The 22,321-nt window shown below is 37.8% G+C and overlaps 2 protein-coding genes across 2 annotated transcripts; both read right to left on the minus strand.

The window, feature by feature from the left end:
- Positions 1-965: 965 nt before the first annotated feature.
- On the minus strand, positions 966-18,275 carry LOC105216788 (intermembrane lipid transfer protein Vps13D). The gene is made up of 19 exons (XM_011191449.3): positions 18,081-18,275; positions 16,640-17,430; positions 15,453-16,571; positions 14,400-15,388; positions 14,182-14,321; positions 13,988-14,122; positions 13,307-13,928; positions 13,127-13,243; positions 11,233-11,617; positions 10,348-11,158; positions 10,028-10,280; positions 8,936-9,083; positions 5,273-8,725; positions 4,405-4,617; positions 3,468-4,340; positions 3,081-3,395; positions 2,506-3,009; positions 1,325-2,443; positions 966-1,251 (listed from the first exon to the last, which is right to left on the minus strand). Exons 1-19 carry the CDS (start codon positions 18,175-18,177, stop codon positions 1,195-1,197), a joined length of 12,141 nt encoding a protein of 4,046 aa, XP_011189751.2. The 5' UTR covers positions 18,178-18,275; the 3' UTR covers positions 966-1,194.
- An 806-nt stretch (positions 18,276-19,081) lies between these two features.
- LOC105216796 (armadillo repeat-containing protein 8) lies at positions 19,082-22,204 on the minus strand. The gene is made up of 8 exons (XM_011191462.3): positions 21,884-22,204; positions 21,141-21,350; positions 20,839-21,070; positions 20,537-20,774; positions 20,264-20,479; positions 20,126-20,197; positions 19,510-20,064; positions 19,082-19,445 (listed from the first exon to the last, which is right to left on the minus strand). Exons 1-8 carry the CDS (start codon positions 22,110-22,112, stop codon positions 19,203-19,205), a joined length of 1,995 nt encoding a protein of 664 aa, XP_011189764.1. The 5' UTR covers positions 22,113-22,204; the 3' UTR covers positions 19,082-19,202.
- Between the last annotated feature and the right edge of the window lie 117 nt (positions 22,205-22,321).

Raw genomic sequence — 22,321 nt, forward strand, 5'->3', positions numbered from 1 at the left:
TTTTTCAAAATTCTTAAAAAAATAGTAAATAAATCGTATAAATTTATGAAAATAATTAGAAATTATTTTAAATTTTTTTTTTGTATAAAAAGATATTAAAATTTTCGTGATGAATACAATTACTGGTGTGAAGCTGAATTTATATTATGCACAACTATATACAGTTGAACTTCCATAACTCGAAGTCTTGAATTTGCAATAGAAGTCAAATATGATACAAATTATCTTCCATAACTCGGAAGTTTCTCTAAGTCGAAGTTTTTATTGTGGATTATTGGGATCGAGTTAGGAAGTTCAACTGTACCCTGAATTCTTCGACACAGCACTTGAAAATTTAAAATGTGAGAAATCTTATCTGTAAAAATTTTTAATATTGGGCATAGTCATTGAATCCGTTTCGATCGAAAAATGGTTCGATTCGATCGACCGAAAAAAATACATTCTTCTACGAAATCATTGAATCCGCAAAATAGAAAATTCCGTTGGTGAATGAGTTGCGGAAATGTTAAAGAAATAAACCATTTGGAAGTTTTTATGTAAATAATTACTGATGACGGACTAAATTATGTTTTATATGGGTATTTTAGAAACGAGAGACAAAAACACTTTAACAAATCTTAATTTGAGGCGTTTATAAAGTTGCCGCCCTCCCCCCTCTGCTTTTATTTCTTTTACATTTCCGCAACTCATTCACCAACGTATAGGTTTCGACCAAAATTTTAGATTTTACGGATTCAATGATTTCGTAATTAGCGACATCTATTAGCCGCGACATGTATTTTTTCAATTCGGTAAGTAAGTTCAATGTGATCGTAAATTGTATTTTTGATACGGTTTCATTGATTCCGACGTAAAATTTTACGATCGAATCGAACCATTTTTCGATGGAAACGGATTCAATGATTAGGTCCAATATACCGCTAGGATATTAAAAATAAAAGAATTTTTTTAACAATCCATCTTGCAATAATGAAACTTAAATGTTTTAGGTTAAATTAAATTTTACAGTCGAATTTATTTTATAATGCCCACCATTACATTATTTACTATACGAGTACTTAAATACTTTTTCTTTAATATAAATTACAAGATACATACATACATATATACATTAAATAACATATCAGTATCAACACTTAAAACTACAACACCCTTAATGGACTAAACATAAGCACTAACAGTGGTAAATTTTGGTTATTCACTGGCCACAGATTGTTCGCGCTCATCAAACACACTTTTAGCGTAGTTGATCTAATAAAATAGAAAGCACAGAAGGTAAAGGTTTTATTATATATATATATTTTTTTTTTCAAAAAATACTCACACAACGTGCTGCACGCTCGGCCACTTCCTCTGTTTGACATTTGACACGCGGTCGTGTAATCTTCGGCAGATTGGTGGAAATCTCTATGTAGAAGCTCGGTGTATGCTTGCTACCACCGGGCGCACCGGAATTCACCACATTTGTGGTCAGCGGATGACATGAGAGTACTTCGCTTAGGTGACACTCAAACATAATCGCCGGGTCCTCATCGCAACGTGAAAAGATGCGTATGAATTCGGTGGTGACTAGTAGACGCAGTTTAGCATCTTTATCATTGCACAAATTCGGTTCATAAGACATGAGTTTCTCGGTGAAGTTTCTACGATTTATTATGTATAAATATTGTTGGCCCTTCGCCTGTCGATACGAGTAGGCGGGTAGCAGACCACCCGGCGCACCGGTAACGCAACGTGGCAAACGCTTGCGATCGGGCAGCATGCGTCCCGAAGTTTTGCTCGTCTCGCGTACAGCGCTCGCCGTTTCCGATGCCAAATCGAGCACACCAATTATGGGTTTCGTTACGGTGCCGACCAGTCCTCTACCGAGTCCACTCAACAGGCCGGGGAAGCCATCCGATTGTACGCCCGTGTAGGTGTGCCGCACAATACTTGTGACGCCACCAAGCAAACCGAAACCGAGTCCTTTGAGACCCGCCGCCAAATGATTACCCGATGTATTCGACTGTATTTCTAGTATGCGTTGACGCGTCTCATTGTCGTGTTCGTCGAGTACAACGCGCCCCAAACTGTCCGATAATGTTTCCGTTAGTTTAGCTGTAGAATTGGAAATGCCATGTGTGACATTCTTCACCAGACTCTTGACAGAACCCTCAAATATTAGACCGGACACACCTTCCGAGAGATCGTTGGCAAAGCCCAGCGGATTACCCAGAAAGTCGACACTGCCTAATATCGAGGCGGCATGTCGCTTTATTTGGCTTACAAAGTGGCTCTTGATTGCTTTCAGATACACCTCTAAGGGCTCAAAGTGATGCTTGTCGGAGAACTTATCGAACTCTATGAGTGCATCTTCGAATTTGACTAAAGTCAAGCCAAGCGTCTTCTTCGTTTCGAATAGTTCTGGTGTTAATTTTGGCGCAGTAAATACGGACACACGCACCTATAAATTAGAAAATGTAAATACTAAATAATCTACACGAAAACAATAATTTATAAAATTACCTGACTTGAACCAAGATTAAGCGATTCGAAGTAGAATCTACGCGGATTCGTTGAAAGCGATAACTCTTCGATATTTTGCAGTCCATGATCATATTCCTTATTCGTTTTGTACTTATCCGATTTGCCCACACCGCAAAAGTAGGCCGTCTTTAAAATCAGTCGTTCTTCAAGTATCAACACACACGGATTTATATCGAAGGTTAGATACTCGAAAATTATAGCATTCTTATTGGGACTCGGCAAGAGTTTTGCTTTCAAAATCAAAGCGCTGCTGGGCAAATCATCATCATCGCTTGTGCGTACGGTATGTAATAGAACAGGACAGGCGGTATCCAGAAGTTGATTGTCGATTTGCAGATCGGCCACTTTAAACTCCAAGGACTTAATGAAACGCGTTGAATGCACATCTATCGAAATGGTTTCTAACGTTATGAAGGCTAGTTCCTCGACAGGTTGACATGTTACAATGGAAATACCCAAACCCTTTTGTAAATCGACTTTAAGCTGTGGAAGAAATCAATAAAGTTACTATTATACAAAAATAATTTGTTGATTTCAGAGGGCGGAGTACTTACCGAAATTTCATCGAACATATTGCCCTTGTGCTCATCCACCGTCAACCGACTGCTGATCGATGCATGATTCCAGTTGGGATCTGGTGTCAGCGTGACATCCTCTGGCTTCACTTTTACATCATGTATTTGTACCGTACGTATCGGTCCATCCATTTTGCTTAAAATCTCTAAATGTCCGGAACCAGGACGCAGTTTCTGAATTTCAATACTTTGCTCAAATGGAATAATATCACTGCTGGTGACACGTGAACTCGATTGTATGCGACCCAACACAACTTCCGAACCAGGACGTAAACCGAAAACGCCGTTGCGGACCTTAAAGGTTTGTAAATTATATAATTGTTAGAAATGGAATGAATAATGTCACACCATGGCATCATCACTCACCTGCACACACATATTCGTATGACACATTAGCCGACCATTCTCAAAGCGCCACCGCTGCGTGGTTACTCGTTGCTTATTCGGCGGTCTTATGACCAAATTGGTATAATCATTCGGATTGAGCGCCGTTTCCACATCTAGCACCATACGATAGCCATACGTTTCACTATATTTGCCGAATTCCGTTGGTGGCGAAGAGCCTTCGTGCTCCAACTGACCGAAAGAGTTCATCAGCCATAGCTGCGAACGATCGCCGGTGCACTTATGCGCGACTATCACCTTTTTATCGCGTACCGCCAAAACCAGTTGCTGCCCCTCAATCCCCAATTGTGACATTTCCGCTTCGGTATAGGCGAATGTCTCTTTGAAAGCGATATAAATGAAGTTGGCATATGTGATGCTGTTGGAGGTTTCCATTTTGTTAAGTGGAAATTCAATTGTATTGCCACCAGGCACCTCGATTTGCAGCATGTGCGCACCTAAGGGATCGTCCAAAGCGTATGCCAGCGACGATTGCGGTCGTACGGTTGAGCGCCAATGTGGCTTGCAGGCATATTGATAGAAATGTATCATGATTTCCGAATAGTTATCGATGCGTATGGGTGGCGGTAAGGTGTGCGCATCGCTGAATAGAAAGAAGTATGTGGCGCCTTTGGAGATCACCTCGAGACGCAAAAAGAACATTTCGCCCAAATCGTTGCGCACGTTAATATATATGGAATGTACTTCGTTGATGGGTATGCCATGTGACCAATGGCAGAAGCTCACATCGCTGATGCGCACACACAGCAGCGGCTCCTGTTCGTAATTGGGCCAATGGAAGGGGAAATTACAACCAGGCAGTGCGGATATTATGTGCTCGGCGTTGGTGGCATCCTACGGTGTAATAATTGAATAAATATCAAATAAATAAATTTAATAGTTTTAACTCGCTACTTACCGGCTTTTTGATATCACATTTTTGTGAAAACTCCAATTTTCTACTGGATTTGTTATAAAGCTGATAGCGAGGTGATAGAATTACGAAGGTCGTCCATGAATATAGACCACGACCTCGGCGTATATTTATGCCAATGGCATAACAGCCTTTGTAACGCTCAGCGCGCAATTGACGCTGGAAAGTTTCTTTGTGTATATTAAAGCTTTTGCACCACTGTGAATAAAAAAACAACAACAAAGTTTATTAAATAAATTCAAAAATTATACGTTGTTTTTGGTTTATACGAACGATCACCATGAGCAGAAATATCATAACTCCGCCCGAAATTATCTCTCCTTTCTTATACTCTCGCAACAAAGTTGCTAAGAGAGTACATATATATTAGAGTCACATAACGATTGTTTGTAAGTCATAAAACTAAACGAGTTAGATATAGATGACGAGACGAGTTAAAATTCGTAACTTGAGTAAAAATTGAGATATCATGACGAAACTTGGTGCACACGTTTCTTGGGTTGATATTTAAATGAAAGCGAAATCGGACCATTGCCACGCCCACAAAATGGTGAAAACCAAAAACGTATAAAGTGTCATAACTAATCCAAGAAACGTGTGCACCTTCCCCTAGCACCGATATACCTAAGTATAAGTTTTTCATCCTTACACCTTATAACACCTTATAAATCGGTTAATATGTGAGATATCTTAGCAAAATTAAGTGACCGTATAGTCGAAGTGACTTTATGCCGAATATATGGGTCAAATTGTGTTATCTTAAAATTTCATCAATCAATTGCGAGAGTATAAAATGTTCAGTTGCACCCGAACTTTGCCTTTCCTTACTTGTTTATTATAAATATATTCTCACCGGATTATTATTGCCATAACTATTGCCCAGTCGTATCTCCAGTGATGGTGAACCTTCCTGATCGGAGAAGGAGAAAAGTAACGGTGAAACAATGCGCGCCTGCTCGTGTTCATCGAATTGACCAGATCCCAAACGATTGGTGCCCTCTTGTCGATACACCAGCGGTAAACCGGTGCGATTGATAATCCAAATGGGCGCACTGATAAAAATCTCCATACCTTTGCCTTGAAAAGATTGTATGGAGACGCGCAGATAAAGCTCACGATTTAGTATGTCAATCAATTTCAGCTTTGGCTCCACAATACCAGTGTGACCCATGGGTATTTTCAGTTGACCAGAGAGCTTGTAGTTATCCAATGTTATGCTGAGCACGAATGAGTCGCACGCGTTGATCGTGTGTATATTTACAACTTCTGACGAATTGATTCTACCTTGAATGTGGCCCGAGATTTTGAAGAGCAAATCACAGGAAAGCATATTTTTCAATTTCAAGGGGGGCAGGAGCGTAATCATATGGCCCGGTGTGTTGAAATCCCTATTCGGATACTTAACTTTGCGTATTTCGACAAGTGTATAGAAGACCGCATTACTTTTGCCGTAACATGTGAAGAGTTCGTCCACCGAATCTTTAGCGCAAGTGGTCCACGATATGCCACAGGTGCTGAACTCAAATTCATCGCAACGATTGCTGCGTAAAATAGAGTTTTTCCTTACGAACACAGTTCTACCTTCGGATGCGCTTTCCACCAATTGATCGGGCGATTTGGTCGGTGTGTATGGGCGGAAATAAATGAGTGAATCCACCAAACGTAGCGGTACACTTAGTTGCTCGCTCGTTTCAAGCACAGATAATGCGACATTGTCTTCATGTTTACCTTCCATTTTAAGTAAAACCCGCTCATTCAAACGATTCACCACCGTCAACGCCGAACGTATTGTAATCATTTTCTGCGCCGAGCCGAACATCGATATGTCGAATACAATGCGTGTACGTTTCTTATATTGCATATCCAAAGTGGAATAACGGAAAAATATACCAACTTTATCGATTGAAATTGGACCGATCAGAGTCCAGCCCTGAATTTGCACCAAAATCTGATGTGTATTCAATTTGTGAGAGTTCATGTGTCTAAGCTTGGTTTGTGGACCAAAGTCGAAGGGCAAAATTTCATTCGGTTGCACCGCCAACCAATCGCACATGATATCCGGCTGATTGACCTCGGTGCGTGTTATGCCGCCTGGAGAAGAGTAGAGTGTCTTGAAGTACAACGGCTCACCGGTAAGATTCTTCAATGCGAATGGCACAAATGGCGAGCGCCGCCGAAAGCCTGTTAGCGAGTCGGCATTGTTACTCTGCCCGTAATAGTCTTTTATCCAGTTATTGCGTACAATATCGCAGAGTTCGACCAGCGTCGATGTTATATTCAGCTTGAGCAGCTGTTTACTGCTCACTTGCATCACCAACATGCGTGGTATCATCACGTTTGCTTTCGAATATTGCCAATGCGCCGAACATTCCCACTGCTCCACAACCGGCTCCCAGCCACTCAAGCGCCGATTATAGTAATCGCTAGCGAAGATCGTTTCCAGTCGGCCCTCTTGATACAATGGCGTGCTGTAACCAGCCTCCACGGGTGATTTGGCTTGGTCCAAACGCTGCGCCAGCGTCAACTGCGACAGCGCAATCTCCAACAGTGGCACATCCGCGTCCATGCAATCGTCAATGACACAAATCGATATGCAATTGGCGCTTATGAGCAGATTGTGCACTTCCAGATACCCCTGATCGGTCTTCACATGCTTCTGTTGTAACAACCAATTGGCGGCGTCGTTTAAATTATTGTTGTTCACCTCCATGGCTTCCCAGCAATCTTTAGTTTTGAAACCCATTTTGACCAGCGGCGCAATCGCCTCGAAATTCGCATAATTGGCGCGATTGAGCTTCTGTGAGGTCTTCGCCTGATTGGGTATGGACTGCAGCATTTTCGAAAATAACTTGACATCGTTGTACGATAGCCGTATGGAGAGTTGTTTGTGTATGATGATGTGGAAACAATTGTTTTTCAATTCCATATTCAGCGAGAAGGGATCGATAATGGAGAGCGCGCTCTGCTCTTCAGCGCCGAGTATGCAGGAGAAGACCTCCAAGTGGTTGACATCAATCGAAACGGGACAAATGTGGCTGTTGGGTCTGTACTGTAGCACGGTGGTGTTTTTCAAAATGATTGCATTCGTGTCGGTTAATTCGACATTCTCCACGAAAATCAATTCGGAGTCGGTGATGTTTAAAATTATTTCCGAATCGGTTTTCATATCAACTTCGTGCGTTGTTGAGGTTTGTTTCACCATTTTATTGCTGCTGCGCCATGAGGGTGTCACCGATGTGGAGATGGTGGGTTCCTCTTCGAGAAACTTTTTAATGCTCTCCAAGCAATCCAGTATGGCCATGATGCGCATATTATTTAACAGAATTGTATATTTCGATGAATTATTACGTTTTCGACTGTGTATTTCCGCCTGTACGACATTCTTCGAGAGATTGTCGCGTTTCGGTTTCAAAATGTGTCGAAATACATTCTTCGATATGTGTTCGGGTCGCGAGTCGAGCACAAGCACTTCGCTGGACACCAAATCGATGTCTTGCGAGCCATCACTGAACGAGTCGATTTGCAAGAAAGATTTTATGAAATTTATACAAGCTAACGGTTTGATTTCGTTGTCGTAACTCTGCTGCTCCACCAACGATACAGACACATTTTCCAACTGTAAATTGATGGACATCGTATTCCAGGCGGGCATATCCAATGCATCTGTCGAGGTATACGATTCACTGGTTGAGTTCAATCGATCGATTGATTCGCGGAAATTCTTCGCATAATTAAAGTACACATCGTCAATCATTTCACCCAAATTGTAGCTGAGAAAGCCACGTAGTAATTTGTATTGTTGCAGATTTACAATGCCATTCAATTTGGTTAGCACCCCCTTCACCGTTATATCCGGACAATTGTGACTGACCGCCGTATCGATATTGCGCTCCACTTGCAGTTTCAGATGGCACGTCTCCTTGAAGAGATTGTTGCCCAACTTCAATATGGTAAAATTGCCGATGTTCACACATTCACTGGGATTGTAATTCAGCGTTTTGTTGGTTTTCCAAATGCGTTCGCCCGAGAATACATTCATATTGACCAGATCGATATGCATCACATCGAGTATTTCATTCAGTCCCTTTTCATCTTGTCGTTTGCTAACGACGTTCGCATCGCTCGCGAAGTGAAATGAGTTCCGCAATGTGAACTCACCCAAATCGGCGACTATAACCTGTGTGCTATTGTGGCTGAGTGGCAGTAAAACGATGGGCGAAGCAGCATGTATACGCAGACCGACTTTGGTAGGTGTAGAGTTCATATCCGCTTGGCTTTCGGACATCTTTATGCGCCTTATGACCGGCTGAAAAGAAAGTGGATTTAGATAAGTAGAGATTTTTTTTAATTTCCCTATATATTTATACAATTTGGAAGATTTTTGGAGAGATTTGAATGATGAGGCTTTAAATTATGAAAGAAAATTTGTATGAAATTTGACTGTTATTGCCAATTAAAGAGTTCGAGTTATGGAAGTTCAACTGTATTTCTAAAATAAAAATTTCCAAATGCTTACCGACTGTAATTCCAGCAAATCTTTTAAGAATAAATGAATCTCCATAATAAATCTCTTTGTGTGTATATATCGTACTGATGACATTTGTATGCGCAATTTTGCATTCATTTCCAGTGAACGTTCATTTGATTTGGCAGCCGGATTAAGTCTAGAAGAAAAGATTATAATTATTATTTATTTGATATAAAAAATATATTTTACTTGATTAAGAAAAACAAATAGAAAAAAATGTTTTTATTGCCACGTTTTCATAAACACTTTGTCATTTTTTACAGGTTCTCTATTTTTCGAATATTTACATACGTAAATTAAGGAATCTTGTTGTAACGGTTACCCAAACCTGCCTGAACCTGCAAGCTTAATTAATTGTCATCGACATCATCTAACCTACCACAGTATCCAAAGGGAAGTTGCGCGAGTGTCACTCTAGTTTTGCGAGACAACTCGAGCTCTGTGTCTGCGATGGGTGGTGTTTTATCCCCAAGAACGCCATTCACGGGGAGGAAGTCGATGATTTATACCCAGCAGAAACTGTCCGGAGAGCAATTCGTTGTGCTCCTTCACAGATAGCATACGCGTCTTATAGGTGGTCATCCGGAGACATCATGAGGCAACCTGTGGCTGTCCGTAGAGCGGTAAGCTCACCAACTGCGTTCTACTCACCGAGGCGACCATATAGGGACTGCGTAGTTTATGACCGGCCGATAGCCTGGTAAATTGCCAACAACGTTTCTTTGTCTTTAACACATGTACGGCCGGCTAGCGACTTGAGGATTTTGTTGCGCTCTATACCTTTGAAACAATTGCGGTTGTATGGGGAGTGAGAGGCTATCCAGTGTAACACCCAACATTTTGGGGTTATTAGCAATCGGAATTTTGATGCCATCGACAGAATTGTTCAGATCTAGACTGTGCTCTTTCTTCCAGTTGGTGAATAATGTCGCTGTGTGATTTGGTAGGGGAGAGTGTAAGACTCCTGGCAGTGAAGAAGCGAGATTCCATTGCCCGACGTCGTCATCGGTGTAAGAGGTGACTGAGACTCCTTCTGGTGGTTGAGGGAATTTCGAAACATAGAAGTTGAATAGTACTCACTTTTTATACGAAAAACTCAAAGCCTCCGGTCCTGCTGTTGAGAATTTCTCACGATACAAATCACCATAATGCGTTAGGTCATACAGCGAAATTGATTTTAGACGTCCTTCGACCGATTTCACATCTCTGTTGCTTGAAATTTTGAAATGTGCATGTGATATATTCGCTTTGGAGAACTCGACTTCGTTGCGTACCAGTATGAGATTTAACGAACGCACTGAAACCTTCAGTTCGCCCAAAGATATGGGTTCATCTAAAAATGGGAATGTAAATTAAATAATTTATAAATTTTATATGCACAAATGTGTTACAAAACTCACCATCGTTAAGTTCACTCTTCGCGGGCGTCAAACTTTTCTTTTCATATGTGGACACCAAGCCGAAAAAATCGAATATCGTGAACCATCTGCACACAGATATGGTTAAATTTAAGCAATTAAAATCAATGGAGCTTTTGGTTTGGCTAACTGGTTTGCCATCCAAGCCCACTATAATATGCGTTTGCGATTTGTAGTTGACCAACTTATCATCAGTGGCACGGCACGTATTACCGCTGCTTATGGCTTTCTTCACAGGCGTCTGTGCCGCAGCCAAAAAATTTGGATAATTCAGCTTACATGGCATGGAACGTGACAACTCATTTTGTTGTAAATGTATATTCGTAAGATTTGGACACGACAAACATTTCTCAGTCTTATAGATTATCTCCTTCTCCGTGGACGTCGAATCGACCATATTACGAAAACGCGAATCCATTGTACACTTCAGATCCTCCATGACAATGGAGCGCAACAACACTTCCAAATTAGTAACGTCTTTTTGTTGGTTAAATTGAAAACTAAAATCACGAAATGTCACATCGATCAATGAGTTATTCAGCTTGTTCTTTAAGTGTATTTGAAAAATCGGCACGGAAAAGCTTAAATTTGTTTCGAAAGTCTCTGCGACATCATAGTGAGCGCTGACTTTATCCTTTGGCGCGCTGTCCGGCTGGTCGACAGATGAGGCAACATTATCATCGGCATTGCCATTGCCTTTCCACTTTGAGTAGGAATTTAAGGTGTCGAGCACCTGTTCGTATTGACTGCGCGACAGGGAGATTTGCAGGCACTGTGTAATGCTGCCCTCCACCTATGTGGCGAGAATTATATATTATTATTTTATACATATGTATATATGTATGTATATAAAACTTGTATATTTACGTTTAATTTATTGTGCAGCGTCCACTGATGCTCCGTTTTGTTTTTGGTTATGTATTTGGTTAGCTTGAATAGCATGGCTGTATCGTGCAGTATGGGCACAGCATCCGTATTGCAGGCGTACAACTCGTTTACCTTCGGCAGCGCTGAGAAACCCAACTCCTTACGCTTCGATGTATTCAATGAGAATACATTTATATTTCTTATATCTATGAAGTAATTATCTTTGGCCCACATATTTAGGTTCTCCGTCGATTTGGAAATTGAGATCTCATTCTCTTCATGTGTATTATAAGCTGTAATTTTACCTAAGTTAGCAACTAGCACATCTAAGCTATCGCCCGATCGTGGCAATACCAATACGGGGGTATTTAATACTATATCGATGCTGAAATTTTGAAAGTTTATTACTATTATTTGGTTTAAAGTATAAAAATTAGTCTCGACTTGAAGAGCTGTTATCAATTGGTATATAATATATAATACAATAAGATATTTTTTTATATAAAAAATAGAAAATAATAAAGTAGCAAAGGTAAAATTAAAATTAAAATAAATTAATTATAAAAAATATAAATATAAGTAAAAAAAAAATTATTAATAACAATTACAATATTAAAAATACCAAAAAATAATAATTGAAAAATAATGGAAAAAATTAAAAATAAATAATAATAAAGTAGAAAAAATTAAGTTAAAAAAGTAATTATATAAACTATTAATAAAAAATAATAATTTAAATAATAAAAATAATTTATTTATAAATTTTTCACAAAAAGTTGAAAGAAATAAAAAATAATAAAAAAAATAATAAATTTTAAAAACTATTAATACAACTAAAATATAAGATAAATAAATTACGATTAAAATATTCAAAATATTATAATATAATATATATACATATACCAAAAACTAATAATTTAAAAATTAAAAATAAATATTTAATAAAAAATAAAATAATATAAAATAAAATTTTAATTAAAAAATATATATAAAATGAAAAAGGTTGTATAAATTATTATAAACTTCACAGCTTGCAGTCGAGAAAACTTCAGCTTTATGCTTTTGTTGTTGCTGTAACGGTTACCCAAACCTGCCTGAACTGGCAAGCCTAAATTAATTGTCATCGAAGTCATTTCACGGGAGGCCCAGAAAACGAGGTGTTTTGACAGTGTCGGATCAAAGAGAAAGTGGTGTTAGGTAAATAGAGAGATGTCATGGTCTAGACTGGATAAGTAGAAGTTTAATCTGCTACAGTATCCAGAACGAAGTTGCCCGAGGGACACTATAGTTAGCCGCGGCAATTTTGAGGTTATTAACAGACGGAATTTGTATGCCATCGAAAAAAATGTTCAGGTCTAGACTTTACTCTTTCGTCCAGTTGGTGAATGAGGTCGCTGTGGATTTGATAGGGGAGAGTGTTAGAAGACGACATTATCGTACAATCTTCGCCGTAAGAGGTGACTGAGGCTCCCTATGTAGAAAGGGGATAGACACCACCCTGTGAAACCTCTTGTTTGATTCTTCTTTGTTTAAATGTTTGACCTCGAAACATTAAGCATGATTGAAGACCGCTGAGATAATTCGGAATTCACCTCTTCAACCCTGGAGGAAGCGGAGAGGGTTCGATGACGAAGGGTTGTGTGTTTGACTGTGTCAAAAGCTTATGACATGTCCAACACTACTAGGACCGTACTCTTGCAGTGAGGTTTTTGATTTAGACCATGTGTTATCGGCGCGTTTATGACGCAAGGTGCTGTACACTTTGCGGAATATATGTTGGTGCTTTGCTAGCCTTTTACGCGTTTAACGCTTTTGCGAAGACCAAGTACTTAATTAAGCGCACATTTTACCGATTGCTTCTTCAAGTAAACCAAATTTAAAAAGCAAAACTTACGATATTTGACCGGCTGTACGCAATTTTTCAGTCTCTGTTTCATTGGTCTTCTGTATGTGCTGCACCAGTTCCTTTGCCATATCGCTAGCTTTATTGCGTATAGAAGTAGCGAAATTTCTACAAAACAACAACAAAAAAATTAATATATTTAAAAAATGCCACATTTAAAACAACACTCACTTGAGATAATGCTTAAATTGCGAGATGCACATATTAATTTCATGTATGAAACGCGGACAATGCACATACCACACAGAAGCCATGCGTATTTTCAAATTGGGCATTGAATCCTTTTGACAATAGATTTTAAAAGACAATGCATTCAATTGATTGTCAGCATAATTATCATTGTACAATTCACTGGTGAGCGTATGCAGCAGATCATGCTTGTAAAACTCGGCTGTATCATTGGTTAGTGGATCTTTGCCGACGGAGAAAATGCGCTGATGATTAACGCCTTCGGGTGTGATGTCGATGATTTGCACACCGCCCAGTGAGCCCATAACGCTTATATCTTCACCGAATGTGGCCTGTATTTTGGCTTCGCTCATTGTGAGTGTGCCCACCTTGCGACCCACCGAGAAATCGCCTTTATTTATGCTACGTAATACTAAGATATTCAAGCGATGAAAGTCAAAACAGATTTCTGTGCGTAAATTAGCGGAAGCATTGCTACGCTGTTTATTATTGTTGTGCGCATACGTTTCAGTGGCGGAGTTATGATTGCGGTGAAATATCGCTTCGTGTGTGCTGTGTAAACGTTTTGCGAAGCCTAACAATTCAACAATTGTTTCTTGATTTGCTGTAGACAAAAATAAAAGAAATATTAAATAGAATTAAAAATTATGCAACAGCACTCACCAATAATATCCAAGTTGTTGAAAGCAATATTTGCAATTTGTAGCGAATCGTTTGGCTCAGTGCCATTAATCAGATTGAGATCTATATTTATAAGCGCCTGCGATTCATCATAATCCATATCAAAATATTTACGACCTGTAATTAATGAATTGCCCAAAAAAAGTAATAATTTATAAATATATTTTTCAACTCACCACTTTGCAGCGCGCTGATTGCTCTGTTCAATGTATGCGGACTGGTGCAACGTTCGGCGCCCAACATTGGATCAGGTGACGCTGGTGACATAGGCGAGCAGGGTTTACTTTGTTTTAAACTACCCGAAATGCTATCCATGCTGTTTGAATATTGATAATTGAAATTGATATTAAACACAATTTTAAATAATAAAATATTATTCAAAACTCCCACTCACCCTACATGTCGATGACTCGCCACAAGCAGCTCGAAATCGGGACCAAAGGATTGTATAGCGTCAACCAATAACAAACCGTGTACTGACATGCTAATATGCGTGTCTTCTACACACTTTGTAATGCCTGCACGCACACCGACCACTTGCAGCTCAGCGATGCTGCGCTCCAACGATTGCACTTCCAACGCCATTTGTCCAATAACAAACTGTATAATCATCATATTGGTATTTATGAAATTTGATGACATTTCTGCAGCATGTTCATTGCCATTGCCATTGCCAACAAGATTTTCACCTCCTTCACCTTCCGTTTCAGTACCAACAGCATCACCGCAACCATTAGCGCTGCCATTTTCGTATTTCATTTCATTCACTTCATATCTATCGGTGATTATGGGATAGAGTATCTTAAAGAACTCATTCAATTTTTGTTCATTGACATGCGCAACAAGCTTTGGTAGCGTGCCATATAGCGTAAGCGAAGGGTAATCGGGATCTGTAGTATAGATAACACGTCGCTCCAACTCTAAGGTTATGCTAAATCTCTCGAGTAAATGAAAATTCGACGAGTGCTTTGTGCAAGCGTGATTACGTTCGCGATTCTTGCAAACGATTACTTGCAGATCGGTTAGGTTTATAAAGTATTTATCATAGATTTTCTTATGAAAGGCACTTTCCAGACCGGTATCGGTATTAACAACGGCAGCCACAGAATTTTGACGTAACGTAGGCGATTCAATCAAACTGATTTCCGAGCCCGGTGGTGTCGAGCAAGGCGTCATAAAATCCTCGTCCTCACTCTCTTTGCCCATCTTTGAGGTATTCTCACTGACAGCTAGCGACTCTTTTTTGTGACACTCATTTTTTAGCATTTGAAAGCGCCCAAAATCGACAACAACAACACCGGTGTTTTTCTCCAAATGATTATCCGCAAATATAATACGCGGCGCAGAAATGTCGATTTCCAACGCCCAAGTGGTACGAAAATCCTACAAAGTGATTTATTAAAATTAATAAATTGATGAATTTAAATTATTGTATTTGTAAACTCACCTTATTGCCTACTAAATACTGCTGCCAGTTTTGTAGAAACTTCAGGCGGTTGCGACTGCTCTTAGCAAACTTATACTTCAAGTACACTTCGTTTACGGGCTTCAAAAAGAATGACTTCAAACAGTCAAAAGCTTGTTTATTATAGACAATATCTAAACTACGCGATTTTATAACCAAACGCATTTCCGACTGTATATCCGGCGGTCCTTTTTCATAGCGCAATTGAAACCATGGCTCTGGCGCAGCATCCACTTGTTGCTCTTTGGCAAAGAAACGTTTAAAATCAACCAGTTGGTAACCGGTGCTGGGTGGTGTTGGCTTCGTAGGCACTTCATCGAATTGCGGCTTGACCAAAAATGGAAATTCCGTATTTTTCGTTAATTTATCCTTGAGACACACTGAACCCAACGATATGCCAATCACATAGGCGCTAAATTTCGGTTTCATTTCAATGAAAGAAATCAAATTTTGAAAGTCCATTTCAAAACTGACCGCCGTCTGTCCCGTGGCAACATCTTCTGTGCACACAATTAATTGTCCATCAACTAATATAAAGCTAAAATAACCGAAAATCACATCGCGTTTTGAGAATGGATCATTCTCCATCGTATCCTCTAAGGCGTTGAGTATATCGTTTTCAATGTTTTTATATGCCTCATCTTGTGCTGCCACAACGCTGCTCTCGGTGTTGCCATACCAACCCCACCAGTTAGGAAACCAATGGAACAGCATACTTTTGCCGTGATTTATGGAGTTCGCTTTCAAATTCACATCATTTGTAAATACATTTGTGCGGCAAACATTGCGTAGATTGTGTAATTCATGTAGTGCTCTGGATTTCTCCATATGCGCTTTGAAATCACGCTCTTCAACGGTAATGTTATCATTTGGATTTATCAACAGCCGTTTGTAAATTCTTATATAAAGCAGATTTTCTCTGAGTTTTGACCATTTATTTGCACTACTTTGATGTATAAAACCGTGACATTTGGCGGCGTATTTCCACCACAGTGTAGCGTCTTCGAATACCGTGCTAGATGGACGCATTAATTTGTAAGTACGCGTGCGATTGATTTGTCGTAGACCATAAACGCAATCGACTATTTGTTTATATTGCAGCTGCAAAAGATTTACAATAATAATTAGACCTTATTAAAGCATATTCAAAAATATAATTTTATACATACGTCACTGACAGCGACTTTAACTTCCTGCACTTGAAATTCGCAATTTAAACGCGGCTTGGATTTCGTGCGTATGGCCTGCTTGCAGCACTCCCGTTTGAAATGTGCATGTGCACTTATGGGATGCAAGATATAATGATGTTTGCTGACATCGCACAACTCATTCATGCGTTCTAATAACTCTTTGGATAGTAATTGTGAACATTGATTAGCTTCAGTCAGCCGATCCCAGTATATAGACAAATCCTTGAGTTCGATCAGTTTGTATGAGATATTCTGATCGTTCGGCGCACTTGAACGCGGTTGCCAGTTACTGTCACAACTTTGCACAGTCAGCGAGTTAATTTTAATGCCAGCAGCAAAGTGTATGCCCTTCACAGTTATGGCATCTTCGTAACGTATGTGTACATCGTTGATTTTCAACTCAAGGTTTTGAAGTATATTCGTGGCTAATGTAGTACCATAATTCAGCCAACTTGTGTAGGAATTGGAATAGTAGCTATCAATTTGGTAGCCATTTTCAACGCGCCACTTGGCTTCTTTGGCATCTAGTTCGGCAACCTTAAATTCGTACTCAGCCTGCTTCTCCTTCTCATCATCCCAGTCATCGATATCTTTCGGTCCGAACACACCATAAACACGCTCTATAATTATACACCATGGCGCAGTGCGGAATTGACGCACTGGTATTTGTAGTTTTATCTTGCCAATGTTACCCGAGTGTGCTTGCACGGGTATGCCGAATGAACGCAGCGCATCTTTTCTGATTGGCACATTCTCTAACTCGACTTCGCCTGGGAATGCACAAAAAGATAAATAAAAGTTATTATTAGATATGCCTTATTGTGGTAATTTGGTAGAAGAAAATGTTTTTATTAACTGTTGTCCCAGCTATCTTATCAATAATAACAAACACAATACACGTAATAAAACTATATACAGCATACAAACAAACACCAAATTGTGATTGATAAAATGGAAACTAAAAATAATTTGCATTGTTATATTCAATATTAACGATTGTATGCAAAGGTTCAAAGGTGCAAATGTAAATTCAATTTATTTAAAAGTTTTTATTTGTTAAAATCTTTGAACAACACATCCCATATATTATAATCTACATGTTTTATGTCTAATTTATTTTAATTGCGCCATAAAGGGGAGCGCCGGCATTCGAGAATAATTAAGCAACGCAATTAAGGATAAAATTTAGCACGCAAACGCTGTATTTTTAACAAACTCACTGAACTACAAGCATGTTAATCCAAATATTTTGTCAAGTAGTACTATGACGTTATGTCCTTTTAAATGCATTTTAAACAATTTTAATATAAATAATTACGATAAGACTTCACATTTATGCACAATTTTTTTTTCTTCAAAGAAACATGACTGCTACACAATTTTCTTAAAATGTAGAGCACACGAGTTTTTATAAACGCACCTGAAAGCAGTGCCACTGACAACTGCTGTGGATTAAAATCTTCCAAATATTTGCCAAGATATGTATTTAAAACCCACGATATTAATTCGTTCAACATAATTTTTATTTAATGCACTTTTATTAGAAATTCTAGTAAGCAAAACTTTTTGTTTACCAGAACACACGATTTCATAATGGAAATGACAGCTATGACCAAGAATTAGGTATGTGAAAATAAATTGTGCAAAAGTCGAGATATAATTAAAAATCCCGAAAAGAAAATATGGGTAAAAAATTTCGGAACGTGTTAATTTTTTATAATTAAAACGAATACTATACTAGTGATTATAGCTGATTATGATATTTACATGGAAGAGCTTTTCTAACTTTCACACAAATAAGACCTGCTTTTGAAGATAATACATATAATATTTATGCTTAAAACAACAGTAAATGTTTTTTAATTTTTTAGTTTAAGCTAATTTTAGTACAATAGTTGAACTAAAGTTATAAATTAGTGGCAATTACTAAACGCTATATCAATCCCGTATATAAGTGCAATCGTTGTATACATTTCATCACTAATATTAGCGTACGATTTTTTATTTGATAAGTCGATAATGCAAATGTTTCGTTTTTTACACATCTCAAAGTGTTTTGATTTCTCCCAATTGCCAGCCGGAACATATGATTTCTGTTTTGTTTTTGTTTGTTGTTGTTTTCCATGTTGTCTGCTTTTGCAATGTTTTGTTTTTACTAAACTTACTAAATACGAAAACATAACTAAAACGATTGCCAAAAAAATTTATAAAAAATGTAAAGTCATATTTGTTCTGTTTTAATATTAAAATCAATAAACAAATTGTCATTCAATTCGGTACCTATAACCTGCAATAAGAAGTGCTTATTAATATTATTGGTGTTTCCCGTTAGATTTATTCGGTTTGATTGCAAAATCGTATTAAATACCACAATGTAAATTTTAGCAACATTTACGTTATTAATTATCAAAACAACTTACGTCCAAAACGCTACAGTATATTTCAACAAGAAAAACTGTTTGAAAACATAAAACTATTGTAGTAATAATAGTATTAAACATATGTACATTATTATGTGTATATATATTTTGTTTTTTAATAATTACTGTAAAATCTCCGGGTAGAAATGTTTACATTGTATAACAATTTGCTTTAAGGTTCTGCTTATATAGTCTTCACATTGTGCTTTGTTCCGCATGGTTTTCTTATTTAATTCATTAACATTCTTTATGATATTCGATTCGCTTAGACGAGAATACTTTTCCATAGACCAGGAATCCTTACGGTGTACAAGATTGTAGATAGCGAAAAGTGCACCCGCTTGAAGTTTTCTATCAGGATGGAACTGAAATAAAAATATATAATTAACAATAATGATTATTTAAAAATGCTATCTATAATTAACATACCAGAAATCCAGCCAAGTGACACATGATTTTATCATCCATTATAATGTAATCACCATTCTCATCCTCAGCTGCAATATTGCCAATAATACAGAACGCTTGTTCTTTAACTTCCGACGTATGATCGGATACTAGTAACTTATTGATAGCTTCGAGCAATTCACATGAATGTGCTCGCATAATTATTTCAATATGATGAGTTTTACTCAATAGATTTCTTAATAGCCCTAATGTTTTCATCACAATCCTGGTATCAGTATCGTTCACCAACTCTAATATACGCTTCGTGCCAAGTGTATTGATAATATCTGTTTTCACATATATTTCCGACTGAAATGACATATTCATCAAAGCCCATATGCTATTTAATCTGAGTGCAGGATCTGCATGCATTGTATATTGGCACAATCTGTCCACAATACCAGCATTAATGATGGGTTCTTTCGATGGTGAAAATTCCAAAAGCAAATTGCATATAGTTGAGGTAACCGCAATCAGAAATTCAATAGAAGTTTCAGTTGCAAATATGCCCATTAGTGGTTCCCAAATTGTGTAGTCCTGTAAAAATTACTTAAACGTATTACAGTTATGTGCGCATGTGAAATAAAGTTATATATACCTGAAAGGTAGTACGTAATTGTTGCACAGATCGCGAAAGCGAATGCAGGCATCTAATGGCCGACAGTTTCACCTTTTTACAAAAAAGAAAATCAAGAAAATCTTATAAAATATACACAGAAAAGTAATTATAACGTACCTGTGAGTTAGAATCTTTTAAGCCATTCAATATAGCATTTATCAGACCATATGTATCCATTAGGCGCTTTCTGATCGCCTCATCATTTGCACCTAAAGATGCGAAACAACAGAGCGCAGCTTGTTTAACTGACGGATCTGTGCTTTGCAGTAAATCGGATAGTGATTTAAGCAAATGATTCGTAATCGCGGCGGTGCGTTGTAGTTCTGAATCAATCTACAAAAATGCAAATAAAAGTTAAAGATATATATAACTACTTAATTGTCGACGCACCTCTATAAGATAGGCTAGAGTTTCCGAAGCAGACGCTATAATTGAGTGGTCAAAACTTTCGGCACATAAACGGGCTAAGGTGGGAAGCGCTTTTTGCGATATTCTATTATCCGTTGAGGGCAAAGTACCCGACCTATAAATATAGGTTAAGCATCTGGCCGCAGTTAACTGTATTTCTGCAGAGAATAGTCTCGACGTTAGGGAGTTGAGTATGTCTGGCAGAGATCTACCTTGAAAACTGTAAGAGAAAAAAATATAAATTGTTTAAAATGTTTAATATTAGTTTATTATAAGTTAATAACCTTATAACACAAATATTGTCAGCCACCGAACGATTTGAATAGCACATGCAGGATAAACAACGCAGCGCCGGTATTTGTATATCTTCGTTGTCATAGCAAATCATACGTGATAATATATGCAATGTGCCGGCATGCAGCAGGCGCAGCTGATCTTCATTTGTCTGACATACCGACACAAGTATGCTTGTTATGCATATTTGTGTTTTTAATGAGCTACCAGCAGAAGCAAGACCTAAAAGTACATAAATTAATAGAAATATATAATTAATATACATTTGTATATATTTAATGAATTCACTTACGCAAAAAATGTTTTAAAACATCGGTGTTGGCAAGAAAGTTTTCTTTGGGAGCGCATGGATGTTCAAATATTGAACGCAATGTACTGAGACAGGTTTCAACACATTTTTTGCTATTGTTCTTTGAAACAATTTCTTTTAACAAATATGGTACAACATTGTATTGTTTCACTAGCAATTCAACTTGTGCCTCCGATCCTTTCGCCAATGAACCTGCAGTGAAAAAGAAGAAATTAATATGAGTGAAAAATTCTACAAAAATATCATTATGTTTATGCAAATTTTTTTTTTTCAAATTAATTTCAATTTTCTAATTTTCCCTTTAAGATGTGTAAAATGCTATTCTACAAAGCAAAGGGGCATACCCTGGGCAAATACAGTCTTTCGCTATAAACAGAAACATTTTACTATGTTTAACAAAACTTTGTAGATATTAATTATTTAAAAAAGTATTAATTTTCTCCGAAATATGTATATATATATTTTTTTCATTAATAACATTATTTAGAATTCTTAGTTCCCAAAATTAAGAAATGAAATTGTTATAACTATATCCTCTAAATAATATCCAGATGACTCAGTCCCTCTAGCCGTATCATTGTACTATGCATAGGTGCGTCTATCTATAATTTGCAAATTTACTACACACATACGTACATACATACGTACAAAGTAAATTTGCAATCGAGCGCATACAAAAGTTTTCCATACTTTTGCTAACTAATTTGTGTACAATTGCATTTTACCTAATATGACAAGTGCATCCATTTTTCGATCTGGGCTTTGATCTTGATCAATGCAAGTGTTGAGTATGATAGGCACCAAGTCATGCGAGATGAGTGCACCTTTCTGTTTGTTGCTACCAATAACAGCATCTTTGATTTTGATCAATGCCTCACGGCAATCGACACCATCGCCATTCGATATAACATATTTTAGTTCTTCCCAATTGGCTTCCTGAGCTAGAGTCCACATTTTATGTATTATTTAACAAAAAAAGTTATCCCAAATACCATCCCGATGTATATGATATAAAACTATTTAATATGTCAATGCTGCTTCTTGATTTAAATTAATTTAAAATAGTCACTACCGGGTGTACAATATGATTAGAAATTTTGTGTTGAATATATTTTCGAAGCAGTGAAATCTAATTAGACTCACTGTCAGCTGTTTCCGTTAGC

This window comes from Zeugodacus cucurbitae, chromosome 4 (assembly GCF_028554725.1).
Source record: "Zeugodacus cucurbitae isolate PBARC_wt_2022May chromosome 4, idZeuCucr1.2, whole genome shotgun sequence".
NCBI lineage: Eukaryota > Metazoa > Arthropoda > Insecta > Diptera > Tephritidae > Zeugodacus > Zeugodacus cucurbitae.

Excerpts from the sequence above, each read along its gene's own strand:
- LOC105216788 (XM_011191449.3), bottom strand. The coding sequence starts at position 18,177 with ATGTTGAACGAATTAATATCGTGGGTTTTAAATACATATCTTGGCAAA. Across the intron at positions 15,389-15,452 it reads AGTATTTAGTAGGCAATAAG|GATTTTCGTACCACTTGGGC; the intron begins GTGAGTTTACAA and ends ATCACTTTGTAG. Across the intron at positions 3,396-3,467 it reads ATACGAATATGTGTGTGCAG|GTCCGCAACGGCGTTTTCGG; the intron begins GTGAGTGATGAT and ends CAAACCTTTAAG.
- LOC105216796 (XM_011191462.3), bottom strand. The coding sequence starts at position 22,112 with ATGTGGACTCTAGCTCAGGAAGCCAATTGGGAAGAACTAAAATATGTT. Across the intron at positions 20,065-20,125 it reads AATTACGTACTACCTTTCAG|GACTACACAATTTGGGAACC; the intron begins GTATATATAACT and ends TAATTTTTACAG. Across the intron at positions 19,446-19,509 it reads GTCACTTGGCTGGATTTCTG|TTCCATCCTGATAGAAAACT; the intron begins GTATGTTAATTA and ends TTTTTATTTCAG.